Source organism: Mobula hypostoma, chromosome 3 (genome assembly GCF_963921235.1).
Source record: "Mobula hypostoma chromosome 3, sMobHyp1.1, whole genome shotgun sequence".
Taxonomy (NCBI): domain Eukaryota; kingdom Metazoa; phylum Chordata; class Chondrichthyes; order Myliobatiformes; family Myliobatidae; genus Mobula; species Mobula hypostoma.
Genome location: NC_086099.1, coordinates 136,479,151 through 136,504,984, shown reverse-complemented (window position 1 = coordinate 136,504,984; position 25,834 = coordinate 136,479,151). Strand labels below are relative to the sequence as shown.

The 25,834-nt window shown below is 40.6% G+C and overlaps 1 protein-coding gene and 1 long non-coding RNA gene across 2 annotated transcripts in view; one reads left to right on the top strand and one right to left on the bottom strand.

The window, feature by feature from the left end:
• The first annotated feature begins 9,890 nt into the window (after positions 1-9,890).
• On the top strand, positions 9,891-24,748 carry LOC134344270 (uncharacterized). The gene is made up of 3 exons (XR_010017407.1): positions 9,891-10,037; positions 11,764-11,821; positions 24,736-24,748. It is a non-coding gene; the product is annotated as an uncharacterized LOC134344270 (long non-coding RNA).
• meox2a (mesenchyme homeobox 2a) overlaps positions 15,885-25,834 on the bottom strand; it is a 52,075-nt gene continuing 42,125 nt past the window's right edge. The window contains exon 3 of the mRNA XM_063043769.1: positions 15,885-18,136. Coding sequence (XP_062899839.1) covers positions 17,912-18,136 — 225 coding nt within the window. The 3' untranslated portion in view covers positions 15,885-17,911. The remainder of the gene's footprint in view (positions 18,137-25,834) is intronic.

Genomic DNA, 25,834 nt, shown 5'->3' with positions numbered 1-25,834 from the left:
CACTCTATCAGATTTCCACTCCCATTCAGTTGGACAGCTATAAAGCCAGCGGTCTAATTTTTAACTTTCTAAAAAAAAATTGAGTGAGAAAAATAAAGATTAACTCATGCATGGGCAGACTCTAAAACACCATCAACATAACCAAGCATATCAAATTATTATGAGAATATTCCATACATAATTTATCATTAATTCAGATGTTCAATTAATGATTAGTTGAGAATTGTTTACAGACTGTATGGATTGTTGTCAGGTTTGTAGCCTGCGAGAGGCTGAGTCCTATTGGGATCAGTGTTTGCACCCAAGTTTTCCACAATTTATATCAAATAGGTGGCTGAGGGGACCTAACGTCACATTTCCAAGTTCAGTCATGATACTAAACTAGGTCAGAGTTAAGACTGCAAGGCACTGTTTCAATAAAAGGGTTAGACTGATTAGAACTGAGATGAGGAAACATTTCTTCCCTCATGAACCCACCTCAGACCACTAACAGCTGGTGTCCATATGTTAGATATCCATTTTCTATCAGATTAAGCACCTAAGGTGCATACGCCAATGGCTCCAGTTGGCCATGCGCCTCCTGGAGTAACACAGCTGAAATTGTGCCACTAGTGGAAATGACCTCTTAAAAAAAGTCTTGGAAGGTTTTGGGGCCTTCAGAGTAGGTGCTTCCATCGGACTAGTTTTAAGATCTCATACTACCATAGCACATTCTAGTTTCAAATCCTATGGAACACCTTCCTTCAAGAGTTCCTGAAGTGAGTGTGCCTTAAGTGGAAAAGCCATATGTAAGGTTCTGACAATACCTCCCCAAACCTAGAAATCACCTCAACCCTCTCACAGTCATGGGGAGGAGGTTTGCCACTATATCCACATATTGTTTATCAATTTTTAGTCTCCCAGGAGACATAACTAGTCCCCAGTAACTAACACACATAAAATGCTGAAGGAACTCAGCAGGCCAAGCACCATCTATGGAAAAGAGTACAGCTGAAGTTTCGAATGGTCTCAGTTTGTGTGTGTTGCATGGATTTCCAGCAACTGCAGACTTTCTCTTGTCCCTAATAACTAACCAGCTGTTTCACGATTTGAACTCTTTTGAAGTTAACATTTGAACCCTATCCCTATAATAGTTGCAGCAGTTCTTTCAAAAATTGCTGGTGCCCCTCCTGGGTGCCTATCTGTAACAGCAGTTCATCTATATATTTGATTAGACACGGGGGAGTTGAAAAACTGTTCATCCCATTTGCTGAGTATTGATAAAAGGATAGAGGAAGAGTTAAGAAACGCTTGTAGTAAGACTATCCAGGCTTACTGTTGTCCCTTCCAAGTGAAAGTAAATTTGGATTAACACTCCCTTTCCAGAGGAACAGGCCAAAATCCAATATTTATGTCCAGCACAGGGAAGCATTTGCTTAATCATGATTTCAGGACTTGTGGCTATAGTAAAGGCAGTTAATAGAATAACTTTATTTAGTTTCCGAAAGTCTATGACAAATTTCCAACTTCCATCATGTGTTCAGACTGGCCATATTGGTGAATTATTTCTCTCAATCTCTAACTCTTTCAGGGAGGTTTTGTTTTCACTTCCCTGCAAAGGTAACTCAGTAGATAATTTCCCGTTTTAATATCCTAACTTTCTAGCCTATGTGATAGTTCAACTCAAACCAAGGTTCCAGACCCTCTTTTCTTTTGAGCCCTTATCTTGGTCAACTAACTAAAGTTAGGCAAACAACTACAGAAGTCCTAATTAATTCAAACTACTCACAACTTTATTGTATCAATTTTCTTATATCAATGCAACTAGCCATGTAAGTTATGTTGACTCCAACTCAGCAATTCCTGAACGCTATTGTTTCCGGCTGGAGGAAGATATTCAACCTCTTCCTTCTGAGGTTGTCACCCCTTTCAAAAGGCACCCATTGTAGCAGTGTCCAGGAAGGGCATGGCAAACTGCCTCAATGACTACTGTCCAGTGCCACTCACGTGAACTATAATGAAGTGATTTGAAAGGTTGGTTATGCCACAAATCAATTCCTGCCTCAGAGATGAGCTGAATCCACTCCAATTTGCCTACCATCACAACAGGTCAATGGCTGGTGGGATTTCTTTAGCTCTTCAATCTACTCTGAACTTTACGAACAACAGAAGCTCATACACCTGGCTGCTGTTCATCAAGTATGGCTTGGCATTCAACACAATTATCAAATCCAAACTCATCAAAATGCTTTAGTTCCTGGGCCTCTGTACCTCTGTACTTCCTCTGCAACAGGATACTCAACTTTATCATTGGCAGAAGTCAATCAGTGAGGAGTGGTAACAATGTCTCCTCCTTGCTGAGCATCGACACGGCTGCATCTTAATGCTGCATGCTTAGCTCCTGCTCTACTCTCTATACACTCACGACTGTGTGGCTAAGCACAGCTACAATACCATCCTCGAATTTGCTGATGACACTACTGTTGTTGGATGAATCATAGGTGCTGATCAGTCAGATTACCAGAGCAAGACAGAATACCTGGTTGATTGGTGCTGCAACAATAACTTCTCGTTCAATGTCAGCAAACCTCTAGATCTGATTGTTGACTTCAGGAAGGAGAAGCACAGCAAAAATGCGCCAGCCTACATTGGGGAATTGGTGGTACAGAGAGAGCAACTTTAAATTCTTGAGTGTTTACAAACTGAGTGACCTGTGATGAGCCCAGCACGTGAGGGAAGCATGCCAGCATCTTTTCAGCAGCTGAAAGGTTAGTCAAAGAAATGGCAAATAGAACCTAATCTTACAAATGCAAGGTGATGCATTTTGATTAGACATAATTAACCCACTATGGGTGCTGAACAGAGAGAGGTCAGGTTAAGAGCCCATTAAGCCCTGAAGGTGGACAAGTTGATGTGAAATGTACACAGACTGCTTACCTCATTGTCTGTCGCATAGAACATAAAGCTGGTTACAGCATTACAATTGTGAGGAGGAACTGAAAAGGCTGGTCTTGTTTTCTCTGGAGCGGAGGAAGATGAGGGATGACCTTCGTGAGGTATATAAAGTTATAAGAGGGACAAATAGACTGGGTAGTAATCTTTATGTCATGGGAGGGATGTCTTTGACAAGAAGGCTTAAGTTCAAGATGAGAGAGAGGAGATTTAGAGTGGATCTAGGGAAGAAATGTATTCACATAAATGGACCCTGGACTACGATACCTGAAGAGCTATTGGAGGCAGACTTCACATGGCATTTAATATGTATCTAAACCAGTCCTGGAATTGCCAATGTATAGGGGGCTATAGACCTACTGCAGTAAATGAGATTGGAGCAAATAGCTACAGAAGACATGGAACTTTATAACCTGAGTGCTACTAGGATCCTCTCATACTAATGTTAGCCTGGGATTGAACACTGACCTTGTCTTCCTTGTGGATTTGGAAGATTTTTCAGAGGCAACTTTGAGTGGCATGTCTCCAGTGCCTTGAGATGCAGGCTGAAGGAATTCCACATGCAGTGTAGGCAAAGTGTGAAGTCCACATTGGTTACATTGTTTATGGTGTTGTACTGTGATGAATATTAATTGCATCTTGTGGTTCCATTGTAAAATTATTCAGAAATTTTCATAACATTGCGAAATTACTAGTAGCTAATTATGATTTCTGTCCATGCATAATTAAAGGCAAAAGTCCAGAAGCTACTGTCATGGACAGCCACTTCCTCTGTAAGCTATAATTTTGGAACCACAGTAATAAATTCTGACTTCCCTGAATTTAATGCTTTATTCCCTTGAACATACACTCAGCGGCCATCTTATGAGGTACAGGAGTATACCTAATAAAGTGGCCACAGGAGTGGAGCTCAATATGATCTTCAGCTGTTGTAGCCTATCCACTTCAATGTTCGACATGTGTGTTCTGAGATACTTGTCTGCACACCACTGTTGTAACATGTGGTTTTAAAAGTTACTGTCACCTTCCTGTCAGCTTGAACCAGTCTGGCCATTCTCATCTGACTTCTCTCATTAACAAGGTATTTTCACCCACAGAACAGCCACCCACTGGATGTTTCTGATTTTCACACCATTCTCTGTAAACTCTAGAGATAATTATGTGTGGAAAATCCCAGGAAATCAGCGGTTTCTGAGATACTCAAATATCTGGCACCAACAAGCATTCCATGGTCAAAATCACTTAGATGGTATTTCTTCCCCATTCTGATGTTAAATCTGAACAGCATCTGAACCTCTTGATCATGTTTGCGTGCACTTATGCATTGATTTGTTGCCACATGATTGGCCAATTAGATATTTGCATTAAAGAACAAGTGTACCTGTGTACCTAATAAAGAGGTCATTGGGAGTATTACAATATGATGTCACTGTCTTAAGCAGCATACATAAGAAGATAAGAAGTAGGAGCAAGAGCAGGCAACATTGTCCTTCAAGTGTGCTCCTCCACTCCTCTACATCAGGGGTTCCCAACCTTTTTTATGTCATTAAGTAAGGAGTCCATCGACACCAGGTTGGGAATCCCTACTCTAGATTACGGTTTATCATCCACTTCAGAGTTATTTTCCAGGAATACCCTTACAAGCCTTGATTTCCTTGATATCCAGAAAAGTCTTGAGCTGTGTTATGAATGAACAAAAAAAAACTGGTCTATTGGCCTGAAGTATTTAAAATTCTGCAAAACAGCTAGTTGGAACAAGTCAAGGACAATAGACAAGTACAGCAAACAGAAGTCTTTTATTTTTGCCATATAGCAGGAATGTGCAAGTGAAAGCTACTGTTTTGTGGGACTAATCTTGTGACCACCACTTTGTGAACTGATATTCTGAATTAACTCTTTCTGGATTTAAGTAATTGAAAATCGATATAGCAAAGGTCCTATTGTTAATCTCCTGAACTAGAGTTCATTTAGAAGTAAGAGGTTATTTGCTCTTTGATAAGGTAAAATAATCAATACAGATTTACAAGAAGATTAGTCTGTGCTTGTGAACTGAAATAACCTGAGACCAGTGCAGTGTCTAACTTGAACTGGATTTAACAAACTTGAAATGGTCTGATTCAGGGGTGAAAATCAAAAGAATGACATCAGAAGCATTTCCTTATTTGGGAGAAGTCAATGAGCTAATGCTACCTGTAGACCTGGGCTACAGCCAATGAAAAGAAGACACAGGTTAGCCCAAAAAATCAGAACCAATGGAATCAAAGTATAATGGTGCAGAACTGATAAGTAAAATGTATAAAAATGAAGAGTTTCAGAGATAGAGCAGTGTGAACTCTGGAGAATAATGAGTGAAATGGGGGAGAACTCCAGAGACTAACTATCACAAGGAAGACCACCCTCTCCCACCCAGGATAGAGAGAAGAATAACCAATCATATGGCCAATGGGAGATCCCTTATTTCAGCGTTGTAAGTGGGAGAAGTAACTTAGGTGAGTACTGGTACTAAAGACAAGGTTAATGTCAAGTATATTGTCATATGCACAAGTATGTATATGCACAAGTCCATTGAAAAACTTACTTGGAGCAGTGTCACAGGCACATAGCATCATATAATCAGCATTCACAAGAGAAACATAAATAAAGCATAACTTATAGAAAATATTTTTTCAAAAGAATACCATTTGAACAAAAATTGTCCAATTTAGCACAAAATACTAAAGGTGTTCAAAGTGTTGCTACACTGTGCTGATTAGAGTTTTTTCCAGTTGGTCGTGAAAAGATGCTTGAAAGGAAAAAAACAACAATGTTGGGGGAGTGTCCTGATGCAGGATTTCATTGATGGTTCCTTTTCCACCCCAGATGCTTCTCAACCTGCTGACTTCCTCCAGCACGTTGTCTGTACCTGTTCTCAGCAACAACAGCTGTACTTGAGATTGGTGGTGTGAGACTTTAAGACTATAAGATATAGGAGCAGAATTAGGCTATTTGGCCCATCGGCTCTCCTCCACCATTTCATCATGACTGATCTAATTTTCCACTCAGCCCCAATCCCCTGTCTTCTCCCAGTATCCCTTCATGCCCTGACCAATCAATTATCTATCAATCTCTATCTTAAATATACATGAAGACTTGGCCTGCACAACTGCCTGTGGCAAAGAATTCCACAGATTCACCACCCTTTGGCTAAAGAAATTCCTCCTCACCTCTGTTCTAAAATGACACCCCTCTATTCTGAGGCTGTGTCCTCTGATCTTAGACTTGAATATAAAAAAAATCAGTCCCAACACAGACCCCTGTGGAACGCCACTAGTCACCAGAAAAGGCTCCCTTTATTCCCACTTGTTGCCTCCTGCTAATCAGCCACTGCTTTATCCATGCTAGGATCATTCCTGTAATACAATGGGCCCATAGATTGTAAGACAGCCTCAAGTGTGGCACCTTGTCAAAGGGAGGGGACGTCGACTCAGACCATAAGAGGCCTGCGTCAGGCATTTTCATGCCTTACAAGCTGAAAATTAGAAGTCTGTGTGGGGCGCTAAAGGTCTTCTGAAAATCCAACAACACAGCATCAATCAATTCTCCATTGTCTATCCTGCTTGTTATTTCTTCAAAAAATTCCTATAGATTTGTCAGGCAGGACTTTCCCTTGAGGAAACCATGCTGACTATGACCTATTTTATCATGTGCCTCCAGGTACCCTGAAACCTCATCCTTAATAATTGACTCCAACGCCTCCCTATCATGATATAGCCTTACAAAAACTTCATCACTAAGTGCACCACCGATTTTCATATTATCCATAAATCTACTCACAATATCTCATACATTCCCATGTGTTGTATAAGCTACATTACTTGAACTTTTCAAAGCACTGTCAGACCAGCTGAACAAAGGAACAGATTCGTATTTTCTCAAAGTTTCTTTTTAAAAAAATCTCAATATCTTTGTAGACTCCTGAGAATCTCCAACCATGAATACTCAGAGTGAAGAAGGAACATTTTCTTTGGGTCCTGAGAACCACAAGTCCATGCATTGGTAGCACACAGAAGCCATGCGTGAGTGGCAGAAAAAGCCAGTCTTCATTTCTTAAAATGTAAATGGAAACCAGTAATCAGTTTGAAGTTTGAAAACACAGCTTTGCAAAGAAGCTCGGAATGTAGCAGAGGCCCTGTAGAAAAGAAACTAGGACATTGGTCTCTGCACCTGGTTTATCATTGCTCAAGAGTTGCAGTGTGAGACAATGGGTTATCTAATTTGGCTGGTTCCAGACGGACAAGCTGACCAAGATGTTTAGTTCAAGAAAGTTTGCAGAGCAGATAGATGATATCGTTTAGTATATCAAATAACTTCTGTGTTTAGAATTGGGAGTTTTTTATATTCTGAAAAGTTAGCTTTACAGCATTAATTATGGGTAGCTGGGCACTGTGTCCCCAAAAACTTTTAGACTTGTTGTGTAAAAAAGGTATCTGAGGAAATATCATACTGTAAATGTGCAATATCACCCAAGTGGCAAAGAAACTGTATAAACGTAGAAAGCAGTTCAGGCTTATTAAGAATGGGGTTGAAAGAAACTTGGGGTGAACTAGAATCCATTCCTCTGGTTTCAATTACTGCTAGAGACAACTTGTTCATCTCCATCATTGGTAAATCATTTAGTTTATAGGAATTGAGGGAAAAGTGAGGGAAGTGCAAGACAGATATATTCCGAATAAAAGAAATTTTTGAATGGAAGAAGGACACTACTGTGGCTGACAAGTGAAATCAGAGACAAAGTAAAAGCCAAAAAGAGGGCATACAAGGAAGCCAAAGTTAGTGGGAAGATAGAGGATTGGGAAGCTTTTAAAAACTTGCGGAAGTAAACTAAGAAGGTCATTAGGAAGGAAAAGATAAATTATGAAAAGAAGCTGGTGACTAATATCAAAGAATGTACTGAAAGCTTTTTTTAAGTATATAAATGGTAAAAGAGAGTTGAGGGTAGATATAGGACCAATAGAAAATGATGCTGGAGATATTGTAATGAGAGACGCAGAGATGGCAGAGGAACTGAATGCGTATTTCGCATCAGTCTTCAGAGTGGAAGGCATCTGCAGTATACTGGACGTTCAAGAGTGTCAGGGAAGTGAAGTATGTGCAGTGAAAATTACAACTGAGAAGGTGCTCAGGAAGCTTAATGATCTGGGGTGGATAAGTCTCCTGGACCTGATAGAATGCACCCTCGGGTTCTGAAGGAAGTAGCTGGAGAGATTGTTAGGGATGAGATTATGGAATACCTGGAGTCACATAACAAGATAGGCCAGAGCCAGCATGGTTTCCTGAAAGGAAAGTCCTGCCTGACTAACCTACTGCGATTTTTTTGAGGAAATTACAAGCAGGGTAGACAAAAGAGATGCAGTAGTGGTGTTCTTGGATTTTCAAAAGGCCTTTGACAAGGTGCCGCACGTGGGGCTCCTTAGCAATATAAGAGCCCATGGAATTATAGGGAAGTAACTAGCATGGGTGGAGCATTGGCTGATCAGCAAAAAACAGAGTGGGAATAAAGGAATCCTATTCTGGCTGGCTGCCGGTTACCAGTGGAGTTCCACAGGGTCGGTGTTGGGATCGCTGCTTTTTAGGATGTATGTCAATGATTTGGACTATAGGATTAATGGATTTGTGGCTAAATTTGCCGATGATACAAAGATAAGTGGAGGAGTGGGTAGTGTTGAGGAAACGGAGAGCCTGCAGAGAGACCTAGATAGTTTAAGGGAATAGGCAAAAAAGTGGCGAAGGAAATGCAATGTTGGAAAGTACATGGTCGTGCACTTTGGTGGAAGAAATAAATCGGAAGACTATTATTTAGATGGGGACAGAATTCAAAATGCAGAGATGCAAAGGAACTTGGCAGTCCTTGTGAAGGATACCCCAAAGGTTAACCTTCAGGTTGAGTCGGTGGTGAGAAGGCGAATGCAATGTTGGCATTCATTTCTAGGGGTATGGAATAGAAGAGCAGGGATGTGATGTTGGGGCTCTATAAAGCACTCATGAGACCACACTTGGAGTATTGTGTGCAGTTTTGGGCTCCTTATTTTGGAAAGGATATATTGACGTTGGAGAGGTTTCAGAGAAGATTCACAAGAATTATTCCAGGAATGAAAGGGTTACTGTATGAGGAGCATCTGGCAGCTCTTGGGCTGTATTCCCTGGAGTTCAGAAGAATGAGAGGGGATCTCATAGAAACATTCCAAATGTTAAAAGGCCTGGACAGATTAGATATGGCAAAGTTATTTCCATTGGTAGGGGAGTCCAGGACAAGAGGACATGACTTCAGGTTTGAAGGACGTCCATTTAGAACAGAGGTGCGGAGAAATTACTTTAATCAGAGGGTGGTAAACCTGTGGAATTTGTTGCCACAAGTGGCTGTGGAGGCCAAGCCACTGGGTGCATTTAAGGCAGAGATAGATAGGTTCTTGATTAGACAGGGCATTAAAGGGTATGGGGAGAAGTCAGGGGAGTGCGGATGACTGGAAGAATTGGATCATCCCACGATTCAATGGTGGAGCAGACTCGATGGGCCGAATGGCCTACTTCTGCTCCTGTATCTTATGTTCTTATGGACTTAATTGTACCTGTGTTTTGTAAAACTACACTGTGTTTTAGAAATGGCTTGTAATTTGGAATTGTTTAAGATAGAAATCCTCTGAGTTTTAAATTTGTTTTAAAAATGTTGTTTGGATTTAAATGCGTATCAGTGAAAATAAACGAACAGTGTTTTAAACTACTTTGTTAGCTGGTATCTTCTCCTTGGTAGGGAGAGGGGACCCACCACTCAAATAGTGGGTATTGGCAAATAAACTCACCATGGAGAATAAACAGGGGAGTGAACTCATCTTTGAAGATTACAGTATAATCTCCCTTTACTGATGGTACTCATGGCCATCTGTATCAGATAGGGCTTAAGGTCTTTGTTTCAGTTTAGATCTTCACCGTCTGCGATCCAATACCATCACAGCCTATACAATCAACTAAAGCAGGGGTACCCAACCTGTGGTCCATAGACACCACGGTTAATGGTAGGAGTCCATGGCAAAAAACCCTCGAAAAGCAACTCAGCTGGAACATCTGCAATTGTAAGTGTCCTGGCAGCCTCTGGTGCAAAGCATGGTGTCTGCATTGTATTTTCTTGTATCTACATGAGCCAGAATGATTTGTCATGCATGAGAATACAAACAAAGTGAATTGCTATTATCTTGCAATGAATTTCTTTCTCTTGGAACTATCTCCTGCTCGTTTTCCACACTTTAATACCTGCTGCTTGCTTTTGTTTTCTGAAAGGTGGTTGCAAAGATAAGCAGTGCCAAAACATACGTTGATACTATCTGGCTAGTTATATCTTCTCTTTTTTATCCTTAAAAAATGAACAAAATTGATACTTTAAAATACATTTGATGAGTCTGGTTCTCTTGGTTTTAGGACTGTCCGAAACATTCAGACAGTGGCCACTGTACCTAATAAAGTGGCCAGTGAGTACATGCTTATGGTCTTCTGCTGCTCTTGCCCATCCACTTCAGGGTTCAGTGTGTCATGCATTCAGAGAAGTTCTTCTGCACGCCATTAATGTAATGCATGGCTACTTGAGTCTTTCTATCAGCTTGAAACAGTCTGATCATTCTCCTCTGACCTCTTTCATTAATAAGCCATTTTCATCTAAAGAAGTGCCAGTAACTGAATTTTCTTTTACTTTTCACACCATTCTCTGGAGCCTGTTGTGCATGAAAATCCCAGGAGATCAGTAGTTTCTGAGGTATTTACGTCTCCCTGTCTAACACCAATAACAATTTCACAGTCAAAATCATTTAGATAACTTTTCTTTCCCCCCATTCTGGCATTGGTCTAAACAATAACTGAACTGTTTGTCTGTCTGTCTGTATCTTGTTTTATGGCGGTTAGCATCCAGCTTAATGGTGCATTACCGCCAAACTGAACTGTTTGATCAAGTCTGCATACTTTTATGTATTGAGTTGCTGCCATATGATTGGCTGATTAGATATTTGCATTAATAAGTAGGTGCACAGGTGTACCTAATAAAGTGACTACTAAGAGCATGTACTTTGGATGTAATTCTTTAACAAATAATGATTATGCAACATAATTCTTAAGATAGTTACATGTGCCCTACTGATTGTTGCTTGTGTGAATTTATTCTCGGCATGTTTCAAACTGGTTTAATAATCTTTTCATTAAACTGAGGAAACAAAACGCAGGCAAAACTATTTCGTTCATAAGCCAACTCATGACATATAAGCTAGTCCCGAAGAAGGGTCTTGGCCTGAAATGTCGACTGTTTACTCATTTCCATTGATGCTGCCTGACCAGCATTTTGTTTGTGCCACAACCTATTAAGACAGTTTTATGCTTAGAGGAAAGTTGGTGAACAAGAGTAAAGTACCTAGAACTTAATAAATAATGTGGAGCGAAGGTCTGACTACTGCACATTTCCACTGTGCAAGAAAGAATTCACATATTTCTCAGGTAATTGCTATTTAATATACTGCATTTAAATCTGCTTGAAGTCTATTAAGTAAATAGCAGAATAATTATCTCAGATGGGTAGCTAATTGAACAGTTCCAGTTTGGTAACTTGCAATCTTCTTTATATTTTATGCAGAGATCATCAAAAATCCACCATAGCTCTTAATTAATGAATGGTAACATAAGTCTGAGAAGCAAGATTTATGAGAATTATTTGCTTAAAGGGAAAACACCTTCATGAAAATATCTTTGCCAAAACTTTTTTTTCATTTCTTTGCTTGTTCAATATCAAGTCAGCACTTAATAAATGGGCTTGTTTTCTAGGTCCAGCTGTTATGAATGCATAGTTGGAAACTTGCTGGTCCTTTGGCTTACAATTCAGGTAAATTTTCTGTCAATCATGCATTTATCCTTTCTTTTGTGAATCATCACAGACAACAAATGCAGGATTTTTATTTATAAGGCATTCAGAGAAGTGGATGAAGGCCTCAGTAGAAACCTGGTCAAAGATGGCAAACGTTGAAGTACAGTGCTATTCCTGTACACCCGGCAACCTCCAGCAAATGCCTCTGATAGAAGACAAAACTGAGAGCTGGAGCTTAATTCTTTGTCAGAGCTGATCAAAAACTTAAGGAATTCATAGGAATCATTGTCAGTCATTCAGGCAAATTTAAGAAATGCTAAAATTAGAAAAGTTATTTAACAAGAATGAAAGTTCATTAAATCATATGCACAAATTATTAGTCATGGTAAAATAAAATAAATCCATTAAAGAACCATTACATCAATGATAGGGAAATTATTGGAGGAGATTCTAAGGGACAGGATCTGCTCACACCAGGAAAAAGCATACATTTGTAAGGGATAGTCAGCATAGGACCGCGCAGAAGAGGTCATAGCGTACATATTTGATAGATTATTTTGAGGAGGAGACAAAGATAGTTGATAAGGGTCAGGAATTGATGTTGTGTGGCCTCGGAGACAGAGGTCACGGGGTCACCAGGTCCTGCAAGCATTTGCACAGATGTCTTTTTATTCTCCCTTACAAAGCATGCATGAAAGGTGTTGAGCTCATCTGGGAGTGAAGCATCACTGCCATTCATGACGTTAGATTTTTCTTTGTAGGAATTAATGGCCTGCAAAACCATGCCAGAGCTGACCTGCATCCAATTCTGTCTCTAACCTCAATCCGAATTGTTTTCTTTTTGCTCTTAAAATAGCTTTCTATAGATTGTACCGGGGATTCTTGTATAGTTCTGGATCGCCAGTCTTGAATGCCTTAGGTCTAGTGGACTTTCAGTCTCCTTGTTCATCCATGGCTTTTGGTTTGGTAATGTCCAGTATGTTCTTGAAGGCACACACTGATCCACGTAGGTCATGAAGAACAATTGTAGTGTATTCACTCATATTGAAAGATGAATCTCTGAATATTGTCCAGTCCACTGACTCTAAGCAGTCATTCAAGTGCTCTTCCACCTCCCTTGAACATACCTTCTTGGTCCTCAAAACTGGTGCTGCAATCTTTAGCTTCTGCCTGTATGCCAGGAGTAGAATTATGGCCAGTGATCAGATTTTACAAAATGTAGGCATGGGATGGCACTGTAGCATTCTTGATGATTGTATAACAGTTGTCAAGTGTGTTGGCTCCTCTGGTTTCACTGGTGATATGTTGGTGATAGTTGTTCAGATACTTCTTCAAGCTGGGCTGGTTGAAATCCCCCGCAGTGACAGGGAAGGCATCCTCGTGCACTATTTTGTGCCTGCTGATAATGATGCTCAGGTCCTTCAGCACCTGCCTGATGCTGACTTAAAGTAGAATATACACCACTACCAGGATGATGGTGAAAAACTCCTTTGGCAGATAAAAAGGATGACATTTGACAGCAAGATGTTCAGCTCAAGTCAGCAGGGCAGAGACAGAATCACTACACCTGTTCACCATGATGAGCTAATCATAAAGCATGTTCCACTTCCTTCACCTTTAAAAGACTGAGCTGACTGACTTTGCAGAGAATGGCAAAGCCTTTGGGCTACAGTGCTGCATCAGAAATGGCAGGTGATAGCCATATTCCCATGAAGCAAAGTACACAGCTGTGTCTGATGTGTTTCTGGTACTGCAATCTTGCTTTGAAGTCTTCAGTTTTATTTTCCAGGAACTGTACATTCACCAGTGGTATAGTCAGGAGTAGGGATCTATAGCCTCAGTATTTCAATCACATTTACAGACTGGTATGCCATCTACACTTCTTTTTTTTAAAAAGGGGAACTACACTTGTGACCTGCATCTGTGTTCAAGGTTCATCGATTTTGAGTATCGATAGATTTTTAAAAATATCTTAATACAATGCTGCTTACTGAAGTACCCATAGTTGTGACCGTGGATTTCTGCTGTAGTAGTCCGAAGTGGGAATATTTGATGATTCCCATCAGAGCTGCAGGCAAAGAGTCTCTACTTACCAGTGCTGTCTTCCGGAAGGCATTGCACATTGGGAAGTGAAATGTAAGAGGAAAGTTACAGTAAATGTCAGGAGACTGAGGAACACTGCAGGGGTCAGTGTTTGGACCATTTCTTTTTATGCTGTATATCAGTGATTTAGATGATGGAATAAATGGCTTTGTTGCCAAGTTTGCAGATGATATGAAGATTGGTGGAGGGGCAGATAGTGTTGAGGAAACAGGTAAGCTGCAGAAGTGCTTAGACAGATTAGGAGGATGGGCAAGAAAGTGGCAAATGAAATAGAATGTTGGAAAATACATAGTCACGCACTTTGGCAGAGGAAATAGATGTGCAGACTATTTCCAAAAATCTGAGAGGCAAAGGGACTCGGGAGTCTTTATGCAGAACATCCTAAAGGATAAATTGTGGGTTGAGTCAGTGGTGAGGAAGGCTAACACAATGTTAGCATTCATTTCAAGAGGTCTAGAATACAAGAGCAGGGATGTGATGCTGGGGCTTTAGAAGGTACTGGTGAGACCTCACCTTGAGTATTGTGAACAGTTTTGGGCTCCTTATCTCAGAAAAGCTGTGCTGGCATTGGAGAGGGTCCAGAGAAGGTTCACAGGGATATTTCCAGGAATGAAAGGGCTTTCATACGAGGACTTGTACTTGCTGGAATTTAGAAGGATGCAGGGGTGGGGGGGTATCTCATTGAAACCTTTCAAATGTTGAAAGTCCCAGACATGTAGAAGTGGAAAGGATGTTTTCCATGATGGGGGAGTCTAGGACAAGAGGGCACAGCCTCAAGATAGAGAGCCATCCATTTAAAACAGAGATGTGTTGAAATTTCTCCAGCCAGAGGGTGGTGAACTTGTGGAATTACCACAGGCAGCTGTGGAGGCCAGGTTGTTGGGTGTATTTAAGGCAGAGCTTGATAGGTTTTAGATTGGACATGGTATCAAAGGTTACGGGAGAAGGCCGGGGAGTGGGGCTGAGGAGGGGGATAAAAAAGATCAGCTATGATTGAATGGTGGAGCAGACTCGATTGGCCAAATGTACTAATTCTGTTCCTATGTCTTATGGTCTAACATTGATGTACAGAGGGAGCTTGGGATTCAAGTCCACAGCTTCCTGAAAGTGGGAACAGGAAGAGCGGTAAAGAGGTCATGCGGCATCCTTGCCTTCATTAGTCAGGGTGTTAAATATGAAAGTCAGAAAGTTATGTTGCAGCTGTGTAAATCTTTAATTAAGTTATGTTTTGAGTATTTTGTGCAGAACTGGTCACTGCATTTTATTAGGGTATTGAGGTTATGAAGAGGGTGCAAATGATCTTGCCTGGATTAGAAACTATTAGCTATAAAAAGAGGTTGGGCAGACTTTGGATTGGTTCAGAGGTTGAAGGAAGGTGACCTGATATAGATGTGTGAAATAAAGAGAGACATGCCTAGGTTAGAGAGTCAGAGTCCTTTACCCAGGTGGAAATGTCAAATACTAGAGGCCATGGCTTTAAACAAGCGAGGGGTAAGGTTTAAAGGAGATTTTTAAGAGAATAGTAGATGCCTGAAACACGCTGCCAGGAGAAGTGCTGGAAGCAGATATGATAACAACACTTGAGGTAGTTAGACACAGGAACAGGTAGGGATGGAGGGAGATGGACTACATGCAGGCAGATGTACAGCTTAAATTGCCATCATAGTCAGCTCAGACATCTTGGGCAGAAAGGTCTGTTCCTGTGTTGTACTGGTCTAGGTTCTAACAATTACTTAATTTTCCTGTTCTGCACACTGAGCATCCCTATTCAAACTAATGGGATTCCAAAATATCACCAAGCCCAAAGTAACTCAAGATCAGAGGAACGATTCCCCAACATAATTCTAGGAAACCTTAGCCAGACTGCCACTAGACTTGACATGGAGTCCAGTGGGAAAATACAATGATACAGCAGCATCTACCACTCTGATTGCAGATTTCAGGTCCAGTATGCTTTCTGATAATACTATTCATTTACAGGCTGCAAAGGTTGCCTGGGATTTTTTTTTATTGTTACCAGTATTCTTAATTTTGAGGCAAATACATTTGCTGAGCTTTATTGTAAGGTTGTATTCCCCATGAATAAGACTTTTTCAGAGTTAGGACAATCATTTACCAGAAATATTCAAAACTTTGCAATGTAATTAATCAAACTGTAAACTTTAGATATCATTTGCAACTAATGATACATAGTTCAATTTTATAAAGCATGGTGGTATATTGGATACAAAGGTATGAAATTATCTTGAAGTCATTACAGTTATACACTGTCAAACCTAAATGCATGTTTACATTGGGAACGTACTCAAAATACTGACTGTAAATTTATCAAAATTCCATAACACAAAGTAAAACAAAACACAGGAAATGATCTAATCTCTGAAATCAGATAGCATTTATAAATCATTCTGCTGTTAATTTTATTGATTATACATAATAAAGCAGGAACAAAGGAGGAATATTTGGCCACTTAGTTCATCCTGTCATTGAACATTACATACAAGACCCACTCTCTATTTGTCATTCACTTTATTCTAACGCCAAGTTTAAATCTTTCCATTTCCTGATAAATCAGGAATTACATCCTCAATTTTTCAACTGATGTCTAAATTTGTATTTCACCCTTGATTGCTCTTCATTCTATACATACCATAAATGAGACAGTGATTGAAATTTGATTGGGCAGATGCGCACAGGTTTCAACAAATTATTACATTTCAATAAAATGTGTAACATGTAATAAGTACAGCCTTTGTAGCGTCATAAGTTACTCCCATCAACAATGCCAAATAATTATTTTGGAGCCAAAAAAAAATTCTACAGTGCTATTTTTACACCTCTAAATCTGGCATGCATTAAACATGAGTGCAATAAATGGTTCTGATTGTCAACATTACATATTTTGGAAATACTATATAAACTTCACAGACGCTGGAAAATGCCAAGAGGCTATCTTGCTAACCACAGGTAAAATGGTTAATCAAGTGTTCATCATTGAACTAACACTAATATGAGTATTATCAATTTTGTATTGGAAAGTCTCCTAGGGCATTGCATAGAATAGATATTCCTTCATAATATTTTCTTAACTGTTAGAAATAGCGACTGTAGAAGCTATTTAACAAAAATTGATAATGTTTTTGAAATGCTATTGAATTTTTAAGATAAATGACAAGCAAAGCAAATTTTTCATGTTTGTATAACCTAAGTACATGCCGTGTATTTTTCTGAGAGAATTTGTTAAGATTTAAACATAAAATTTCAGTTTCCAACACTAGGCAGAATGTTGACTGATATCACTGATGTAACTGAAATGACTGAGAGGGCTACAAGCTAAAATATTATTTCTTGATTTTGGTATCATTGCTGTATCACTAAGGCAGATGTGTTTCAAGGTTTAGTTGAGCAGATGCTTGTTTTAACTTCATCAACTTCTCAGTATGTACAGTATCAGGACAATCCATATATATGTATCAATAGTGTGTATGTGGCTACTGCTCTAATAGATACTTTTCTATTGTAATTGAATAAGTATTGCACCTATAATAAAGAACTGGTGAAGGCATTTGCATTTTGTAGCTGTCTCTTTCAGAGCTCTATTTAAAATTTTCAATTACATTGAAATGCTACATTTCCCATTATGGATGTAGATTTCTTCTATGCCAAGATTGTATACTCATTCTTTATAAACTTGTTGATTATTTTGCTTCACTCATTACACTGGAGAAAGCTTTCCCATTGTTCTTCCTTGGGTTTCTCTGTAACTTTCATTTTGCTTTTTAAACATCACTTCCATTTTTTTTATTTACAGTGGAAATCAAAGCATAGATTCAAAAAATCGTGCAACTGTTAAATGCAAATATGGAATGCTCAGAGGCTTTGATGTTTGCACCATGTCCACAAGAGGAATTCACACATGGAAGCTGTAAGACAATATGATTTGCTTCCTCCTTGTGCCATTACTTTCCTGAGTATCTACTGAGATTTGCTCTCTTTCTCCTTGCATCACAAATGGCCAAGCTCAGTGCTGTGATCACTGTCCTGGCTTTCGTCATTTGATAGAATGTCTCCAGCATGATGACCACCTGATGTGGCAATCCCAGAGAGCTCGGAGGGCAGTAATGTCCCTTTCTTCACATTAACTAGTTCTTTTTCCCTTGCAACAGCTCCTTGTTGGCCTCCTTTAACACGTTTCCATTTCATCCTCCGATTCTGGAACCACACCTTCACCTAAAATAAATTAGAGCAGGTTATCATTTAAAAGGATGCCAGTTTTGGTTATACATTATGCTGGTGACAAGAGATCAATGTTTTTTATGTTTTTGCATCAATGCATTTTCACATAAATCATATTGCAACTCATTTATTAACGATTCCAAAAAAAGACAAAGAACTATTTCTCTTCTTGCTTTTCTCTATTAACCCAATTCAGCACATTATTGGCAAGATAGTTCCACATTGAGAATAACACTTTGCATGTAATTTCTGATTAAAGTAGTAAACAGGTTTGATGGAGATGCTAGAGACTGCAGATCCAGAATCTGGAGCAAAATGCAAACTACTCCAGGGACTCAGTGGGTCAGTCAGCATTTGTGGACGGAGATGGGCTGTTGATATTTCATCTGGACTGAAACAATTGAGAGGAGATAGCCAGAATAGAAAAAGGTAAGGAGAAGGGCTTGAGCAAGATCTAACCAAAAGGGTTTTGTGGTTGGCTGGAACTTTCATCTCCCTAAGATCTTTCATCTGAGGGTCCTTTTAGCTCCCTAAGATTTGTGTTCAAGCATTGATCTGGCTAATCAGACCAAAGGTATTTTGTGCAAAACCGCTCATACCAAGCCAGTTGACATGCTCTCATTCCAATTTTTATTTGGCATGAAATGGATAACATGCAATTACAGAGAAGTGCTATTTATCTTCCATGTCAGTCACAGAGATCACAGATAACTATGACAGAAAATATCATTAGTTTATATAGAATTCTCCTGAGGTTAGAACTCAGCACATTGATGGGACATAGGAGTCACCTAAGAATGTTAAAAACCAACCTGGAGATGCTTTTTGTTTCAAACCAGGGTACCAGAAGTGCACGACACTCCAAGCCTCACATAAGTCAATTTGATTACAGAATTACACATAAAAGATGAAAACAGAGCAAATTACCACTAAGTTCAAAACAAATGCATAAGCAAACCACTGTTTAATCCTTAAGTAAAATGTTGTTTCCAAACCTGAGCATTAAGAAGCAACTCTAGATTTTGGAGAGCATCCAGTTTAGATTTGCTAAAGTACTCTCAAGAACAAGAAACTTCAGTAATGTCCAGGTTGTTTTCCCATCAGCAGAGAATGATTTAAGAACACTTTTGAAAATTATTGGAAGGTTTTGAGAAACTGAACAAGATATTTTTCCACAAGCTGCAATGTTGGAAACTGTTTAACATAACTGACGAAAAAAAGATGGAAGATGATGAAAATACCTTTAACGCAAGTTTTTTAACCTAGAATTTATTGCTTGAAAACCTAGTAGAAGAATATTCAAATATAAATTTCAAAATAAATGTATTCTTAAAAAGAAAGCAATAGGTGGGTTTGGTTCAACATGCTTGGGCAAGCACAAGCAGAGGTTCTAACTAAATTTCTAGTAAGTTTTCTTTTCTAGTGCACTGAGAACGGATCCAGAGGTATGTTCTTTGTGTGAGATGTGGGAAACCTGGGAGACCTCCAGTCTCCCTGATAACTACATCTGCATGAAATGCGTCGAGCTGCAGCTCAATAACCTTCGGGTCATATGGGAAAATGAGGAGGAGATGGACAGGAGCTACAGGGACGTATTTAGCCCTAAGTTGCATGAGGCCAGTACCTAGCTGACTGTTAGGAGAGGAAAAGGGAATGGGCAGCCAGTGCAAGGGAATGGGTTTCCCTGTGGCTATTCCGCTCGGTAATAAGTTTACTGCTTTGGATGCTGTTCGAGGTGACGACCTACCAGAGGGAAGCCACAGCAGCTGGGTCTCTGGCACCGAGTCTGCTTCTGTGGCTCAGAAAAGAAGGGGGAGAAGAGGATGGTTGTTGACTTCAGGAGAGCACGGAGTGACCATTCTCTGCTGAACATTGACGGCTCCTCCGTTGAGATCGTTAAGAGCACCAAATTCCTTGGTGTTCACCTGATGGAGAATCTTGCCTGGTCCCTTAACACCAGCTCCACAGCCAAGAAAGCCCAGCAGCGTCTCTACTTTCTGTGAAGGCTGAGAAAAGTCCATCTCCCACCCACCGTCCTCACCACATTCTACAGAGGATGTATCGAGAGCATCCTGAGCAGCTGCATCACTGCCTGGTTCAGGAATTGCACCGTCTCCAATCGCAAGACCCTGCAGCGGATAGTGAGGTCAGCTGAGAAGATCATCGGGGTCTCTCTTCCCGCTATTACAGACATTTACACCACACACTGCACCTGCAAAGCTAACAGTATTGTGAAGGACCCCACACACCCCTCATACAAACTCTTCTCCCTCCTGCCATCTGGCAAAAGGTACCGAAGCATTCAGGCTCTCACGACCAGACTGTGCAACAGTTTCTTCCCCCAAGCCATCAGACTCCTCAATACTCAGAGTCTAGACTGACATCTACATCACTTATTATATTGTAATTTGTCCTCTACTGTGCTAATCGTCTTGTTTATTAATTACTGTACTGCCCTACACTGTTTTGTGCATTTCATGTAGTCCTATGCAGGTCTGTAGTCTAGTGCAGTTTTTATGTTGTTCTACGTAGTCTAGCGTAGCCTTGTGCTGTCTCACATAGTCTAGTGTAGTTTTGTGTTGTTTCATGTAGCACCAGGATCCTGGAGGAATGTTGTTTCATTTTTACTGTGTACTGTACCTGCAGCTTATGGTCGAAATGACAATAAACTTGACTTGAACCTTGACCTTGAGTGCACCAGTGATAGGGGATTCCATGGTTAGAGGAGCAGACAGGGAATTCTGTGGACATGAAAAAGACACCTGGATGGTATTTTGCCTCCCGGGGATGTCTCATTACAGGTCCAAATTATTCAAAAGGGACTGACAGGTAGGTAGATAGGGTGGGGTTGCTCTGTTGATAAAAAAAAATTAAATCAAATCCTTAGAAAGAGGTGACATAGGATCGGAAGATGTAGAATCCTTGTGGGTAGAGTTAAAGAAACTACAAGGGTACTAAGACCCTGACGGGAGCTGTATACAGGCCTCCAAACAGTAGCCAGGACATGGAATTCAAATTACAATGAGAGATAGAAAATATATTTTAAAAGGGTAATGTTACAATAGTCATGGTGGATTTCAACTTGCAGGTGGTTTGGGAAAATCAAGTTGGTGCTGGATCCCAAGATAGAGAGTTTGTAGAATGCCTATGAGATGGCATTGTAGAGCAGCTTGTAGCTGAGCCAATGAGGGGAAAAGCAATTCTGGATTGCATGTTATGTAATAAACTGGATTTGATTAGGGAGCTTATGGTAAAGGAACACTTAGGAGGCAGTAATCATAATGTGATAGAATTCACCCTGCAGCTTGAAAGGAAGAAGATAAAGTCCTATGTATCGGTATTACAGTGGAGTAAAGGGAATTACAGAGGCATGAGAGAAGAGCTGGCCAAATGTGATGACACTTGCAGGAGGATGGCAGTCAGCAATGGCTGGAGTTGCTAGGGAAATTCAGATGGTGCAGGACAGATACATACCAAAGACGATGAAGCATTCTAAAGGGAGGAGAAGCAACTGTGGCTGATAAGGAAAGTCAAAGATAGTATAAAAGCAAAAGATGGGGCATATAAAATAGTAAAAGTTAATGGGAAGTTGAAAGTTTGGGAAGTTTTTAAAAACCAACAGAAGGCAACTAAAAAGCCATAAAAAGAGAAAAGATGAAACATGAAGGTAAGCTAGCCAATAACATAAAAGAAAATATCAATAATTTTTCAGATATATAAAAAGTAAAAAAGAAACAACAGTGGACATCAGATTGCTGGAAAATGACGCTGGAGAGGTAATAAAGGGGGACAACAAAATGGTGGATGAAATTATTAAGTATCTTGTGTCACTCATCATTATGAAAGACACTAGCAGAAGGCCAGAATTACGAGAATGTTGGTAGTAATGATCTTTGAAGAATTATTCTATTATAGAATGGTACTGGATGACTGGAAAATTGCAAATGTCACTCCACTCGTTAAGATGGATGGGAGGCAGAAGGAAGGAAATTATAGGTCAGTTAGCCTAACTTCAGTGGTTGGGAAGATATTGGAGTCCATTATTAAGAATGGTATTTTAGGGTACTTGGAGTCACGTGATAAAATGGGCCAAAATCACATGGTTTCCTTAATGGGAAATCTTGCCTGACAAATCTGTTGGAATTCTTAAAGGAAATACTAAGCAGAATAGACAAAGAAGAGTCCGTGGGTGTTTACTCAGATGTTCCGAAGGCCTTTGACAAGGTGCCATACATGAGGCTACTTAAAAGATAAAAGCCCATAGTATCACTGGGAAGGTAGCATGGATAGAAGATTGGCTGATTGTCAGGAGGCAAAAAGTGGGAATAAAGGGGGCCTTTTCCAGTTGGCTGCCAGTGACAAGTGGTATTCTGCAATAGTCAGTGTGGGAACCACTTCTTTTCACGTTATATTTCAATGATGGAATTCATGGCTTTGTGGACTATCTGGAGAGGGGCAGGCTGTGAGGAGGAGGCAGGGAGTCTATGGAAGGACAGGTTGGGAGACTGGGCAAAAAAGTGGCAGATGGAATATGGTACAGGGAAGTATATGATCATGCACTTTGGTAGAAGGAATAAAGGTGTAGATTATTTTCTAAATGGGGAGAAACCTCAGAAATCAGAGGTACAAAGGATTCCCTAAAGCAGCCTGTTGTCCATGGATACCTCAGTTAATGGTAAGGCTCTATGCCATAAAAAAGGTTGGGAACCCCTGCCCTAAAGGTTAACTTGCAGGTTGAGTCATTGGTAAAGAAGGCAAATGCAAAGTTAGCATTCGTTTTGAGAGGACAAGAATGTAAGAGCAGGGACATAATGCTGAGACATTGTAGAGCATTAGTCAGACCACATTCTGAGTATTGTGAGCAGTTTTGGGCCCTTTATCTCAGGAAAAAAATTTTGGCATTGGAGAGGGTCCAGAGGAGGTTCATGAGAATGATTCCAGAAATGAATGGATTAACATATGAGGAGTGTTTAATAACTCTGTACTTGCTGGAGTTTAGAAGAATGAGGAGGGATCTCACCAAAACCTATTGAATAATAAAAGGCCTAGATAGAATGGATGTGGAGAGGATGTTTCCTATAGTAGGTGAGTCTAGGACCAGGGGGTACAGCCTCAGAATAGCAGGAAGTACATTTAGAATGGAGATGAAGAGAAATGTATTTAGCCAGAAAATAGTGAATCTGTGGAATTCATTGCCATAGGTGGCTGTGGAGGCCAAGTCATTGAGTATATTTAAAGCGGAGGTTGTTGGGTTCTTGATTACTAAGGGCATCAACAGTTATGGGGAGAAGGCAGGAGAGCGGGATTGAGAGGGATAATCATCAACCATGATGGAATGGTGGAGCAGACTTGATGGGCTGAACGGCTTAATTCTGATCTTGTGTCTTATGGTCATTTACAGACCTGGCAAACTAAGAGTCGAAGCGTGATTCCAAACATTTTTGGAAAAGTTGACGTTGCTCAATAGGTTGAATGGCTTTTAGCTACAGAATATAATTCATCTATATCAATGGGATAACAGGTACAGGTATCTTTGTGGAGTACTTATTTGCAAATAGCTATAGAGCACAAAACATAGAAATCTACAGCACATTCCAGGTCCTTCAGCCCACAATGTTGTGCTGAGCATGTAACCTACTCTAGAAACTGCCTAGGATTACTCTATTGCATAGCCCACTATTCTTCTAAGCTCCATGTACCTATCTAAGAGTCTCTTAAAAGATCCTATTGTATCTGCCTCCACCACCATTGCTGGCAGTACAATCCACGCTCCCCCCCCCCCCATACTCTGTGTGAAAATCTTACCCCTGACATCCCCCTTGTACCTTCTTCCAAGCAACTTAAAACTATGCCCCCTCGTGTTTGCCATTTCAGCCCTGGGGAAAAGCCTCTGGCTATCCACACGATGAATGCCTCTCATCATCTTATACACCTCAATCAGGTCACCTCTCATCCTCCATCGCTCCAAGAAGAAAAGGCCAAGTTCACTCAACCCGTTCTCATAAGGCACGTTATACTCTCTAAAAAGTACATTTCACGTTTGCCTTCCAGAGTCAGATTCTATTATAAGCAAAATAATACACAAAGTATGAGGGGAAGGGTGGCATATGAAATGATAAAATAAATCTTTTAATTTGTCTTTCGTGCCTGGCCGAATAATTAAAGAAGAAAGCAAACCTATATAATGAAAGAAATACTAATGATATATAAAATTACTGCAACGTGTTTCCTTCATAAATTAAGATAATATATTAGGACATTCCCAAATAATTGTGATCCACTTGCATATTATATCCATATTTAATCCTGCAGGATTAGACAAGCTAACAAAATGTAGTTATCAGCTATTTGTAGACCTCAAGCCAGACATTCCTGATTTAAACTAAACTGCCTGCTTGGTATTATCCGATATGCTACAGGGCTGAACATCTGTTGAGATCATTAGTCTCTGTGACAGACATTACTACTGTCACAGAGGAGGAAACATGTGTTCAGACAGCCACAGGAATAGTGAGGCCAATTACTGGGATCACTTTGTATTGAAGAAGCTGTCATCTGGAGCAGCTATTGATTATTTTTCTAAACTACTGTAGATGTATTGCAAACAACAGGAATTCTGCAGATGCTGGAAATTCAAGCAACACACATCAAAGTTGCTGGTGAACGCAGCAGGCCAGGCAGCATCTATAGGAAGAAGCGCAGTCGACGTTTCAGGCCGAGACCCTTCGTCAGGACTAACTGAAGGAAGAGTGAGTAAGGGATTTGAAAGCTGGAGGGGGAGGGGGAGATGCAAAATGATAGGAGAAGACAGGAGGGGGAGGGATGGAGCCGAGAGCTGGACAGGTGATAGGCAGAAGGGGATACGAGAGGATCATGGGACAGGAGGTCCGGGAAGAAAGACGGGGGGGGGGTGACCCAGAGGATGGGCAAGAGGTATATTCAGAGGGACAGAGGGAGAAAAAGGAGAGTGAGAGAAAGAATGTGTGCATTAAAAAGAGTAACAGATGGGGTACGAGGGGGAGGTGGGGCCTAGCGGAAGTTAGAGAAGTCAATGTTCATGCCATCAGGTTGGAGGCTACCCATACGGAATATAAGGTGTTGTTCCTCCAACCTGAGTGTGGCTTCATCTTTACAGTAGAGGAGGCCGTGGATAGACATGTCAGAATGGGAATGGGATGTGGAATTAAAATGTGTGGCCACTGGGAGATCCTGCTTTCTCTGGCGGACAGAGCGTAGATGTTCAGCAAAGCGGTCTCCCAGTCTGCGTCGGGTCTCACCAATATATAAAAGGCCACATCGGGAGCACCGGACGCAGTATATCACCCCAGTCGACTCACAGGTGAAGTGATGCCTCACCTGGAAGGACTGTTTGGGGCCCTGAATGGTGGTAAGCGAGGAAGTGTAAGGGCATGTGTAGCACTTGTTCCGCTTACACGGATAAGTGCCAGGAGGGAGATCAGTAGGGAGGGATGGGGGGGACGAATGGACAAGGGAGTTGTGTAGGGAACGATCCCTGCGGAATGCAGAGAGGGGGGGGAGGGAAAGATATGCTTAGTGGTGGGATCCCGTTGGAGGTGGCGGAAGTTACGGAGAATAATATGTTGGACCCGGAGGCTGGTGGGGTGGTAGGTGAGGACCAGGGGAACCCTATTCTTAGTGGGGTGGTGGGAGGATGGAGTGAGAGCAGATGTA